Source organism: Nanorana parkeri, unplaced genomic scaffold (genome assembly GCF_000935625.1).
Source record: "Nanorana parkeri isolate BGI_ZX_2015 unplaced genomic scaffold, ASM93562v1 scaffold2007, whole genome shotgun sequence".
NCBI lineage: Eukaryota > Metazoa > Chordata > Amphibia > Anura > Dicroglossidae > Nanorana > Nanorana parkeri.
Window position 1 is genome coordinate 150405 of NW_017308275.1, and position 1600 is coordinate 152004.

Here is a 1600-nt window from a genome sequence, read left to right on the forward strand (position 1 = left end):
TCAGAGGGGCAGCAGAGACATGAGAAAGCAAAGTCCTGCCCCTACCAAGATGGTCGCCTCCAGACAGAGATGCAGTGCATGATGAGTCAGTCATTTGGGAAAACCACAAGACTAGTCATTTGTCCTCTGAGAGTCTTTCTTTGGGGGGGCACAGCTTCCACAGTATAGCTTCACTTTAATAGTCTTTATTAAATGACACTGGAGACCTTCACAGTGGCTTAATGGCTCCTGCAGTTCACCCCAAAAGCCCCTGCCACCTGCTGCAGTTTGCTTGCAACCTTTAATAGTTCCCTGTAGTATGCCCGCAGTCTCTGACAATTTCCTGTAGCATTATATACACTAAATATTACGTGCAGCCCCTTGGTGATGGCAGAGGCCAGCCCTATATCAAGTACACCTACCGCCACTGTGCTATATAAATCCAGGAGTAATAATACAAAAATCCCCAAAAAACAACAAAATAGTGACAAGAGTTATCTTCTCACTTCAGATCGGCATCCTTGGAGGCTACAAAGATCCATTGTTCATCGGGGCGTCCCTCTTCATCCTTCACCACCTTCTCAATAGCCTTCCCCACCAGGCCGGAGCCACCAGTCACCAGGATCCTCTTCGGCTTCTCGGACATGTTATCTGCATGTTATCACGGATATTAGTTCAATGTTCGAGTTCCTCGTATGAGCCCCTAGGACACAATATCAAATGTTCCCACAAAACTGCATTCAGATGAGCACCTTTCCCATCTGTACACATTACATATACATGAACATCTCCTCTATGATCTAAACCCAACATCCCTCTCTAAATATAGAGGTTCTCCTACAAGTATTGGTCATTTACATAAGTTGGATGAAATAGGAGCTGAAGCAACTGATTGGACGAATGGGTGTCCAGACGCTGGTAAAGCAGAACAGACCGGGAGGCCTGGAACTGTAGGAGGAGGAAGGGTTTTAAATGTGCCCAAAACTAGTGGACCTTGCACTAGACATGTGCGATTCGTTTCGTTCCGAATCGAAATTCGGACGAATTTTCGGAAATTCGGATGTCTCCGAATTCCGAATTACAGACATAACGAATGCAAACGAATCCGAATTTCCATTTCCGAAATTCGGTAGCGTTAGTACGAACGTTCGTTTCTTATTGGTTTCGTTCGTTGGAGCAAAGTGACCGAGAAGGAGAAAAATATTTTTTCCCCCTCAAATGTCACTTTTGCTGCAAACGAACGCACGAAGCGAATAAGAAACGAATAAGAACAGAAAACGAAACGAACGTTCGTACTAACGCTACCGAATTTCGTCCGATTCCGAATTCCGAATTGACTTTCACACCCGAATCCTGAAAAACGAAATAACACAAATCCAAATTTAAAACGAAACGAATTTTTTGGCAGTGCACATGTCTACCTTGCACCACTCTAATGGATTGCCGACGGGACTCCCGGAAGCCGGCGGAGAGGTGAGTGTTTTCATTAGCGATCAAAATAATTTTAATCGATCAAAAACTTTAACGATTAATCGAGAAATTAATCCTTAATTTCCACAGCCCTAATACAGTATATATATATAAAAAATTGATCCTAGTGCAGCGTTTGAACTTTGCTCCC

The 1600-nt window shown here is 43.8% G+C and overlaps 1 protein-coding gene across 2 annotated transcripts in view; it reads right to left on the reverse strand.

Annotated features, from left to right (window-relative positions):
• TSTA3 (tissue specific transplantation antigen P35B) overlaps positions 1–1600 on the reverse strand; it is a 17828-nt gene that overhangs the window by 8962 nt on the left and 7266 nt on the right. The window contains exon 2 of one of the 2 annotated variants that reach the window (XM_018572364.1): positions 486–634. In XM_018572364.1, the coding sequence (XP_018427866.1) occupies positions 486–625 (140 nt within the window). In that variant the 5' untranslated portion in view covers positions 626–634. Of the gene's footprint in view, positions 1–485; positions 638–1600 lie in introns of both variants that reach the window. The other variant, XM_018572363.1, reaches the window with a different exon arrangement.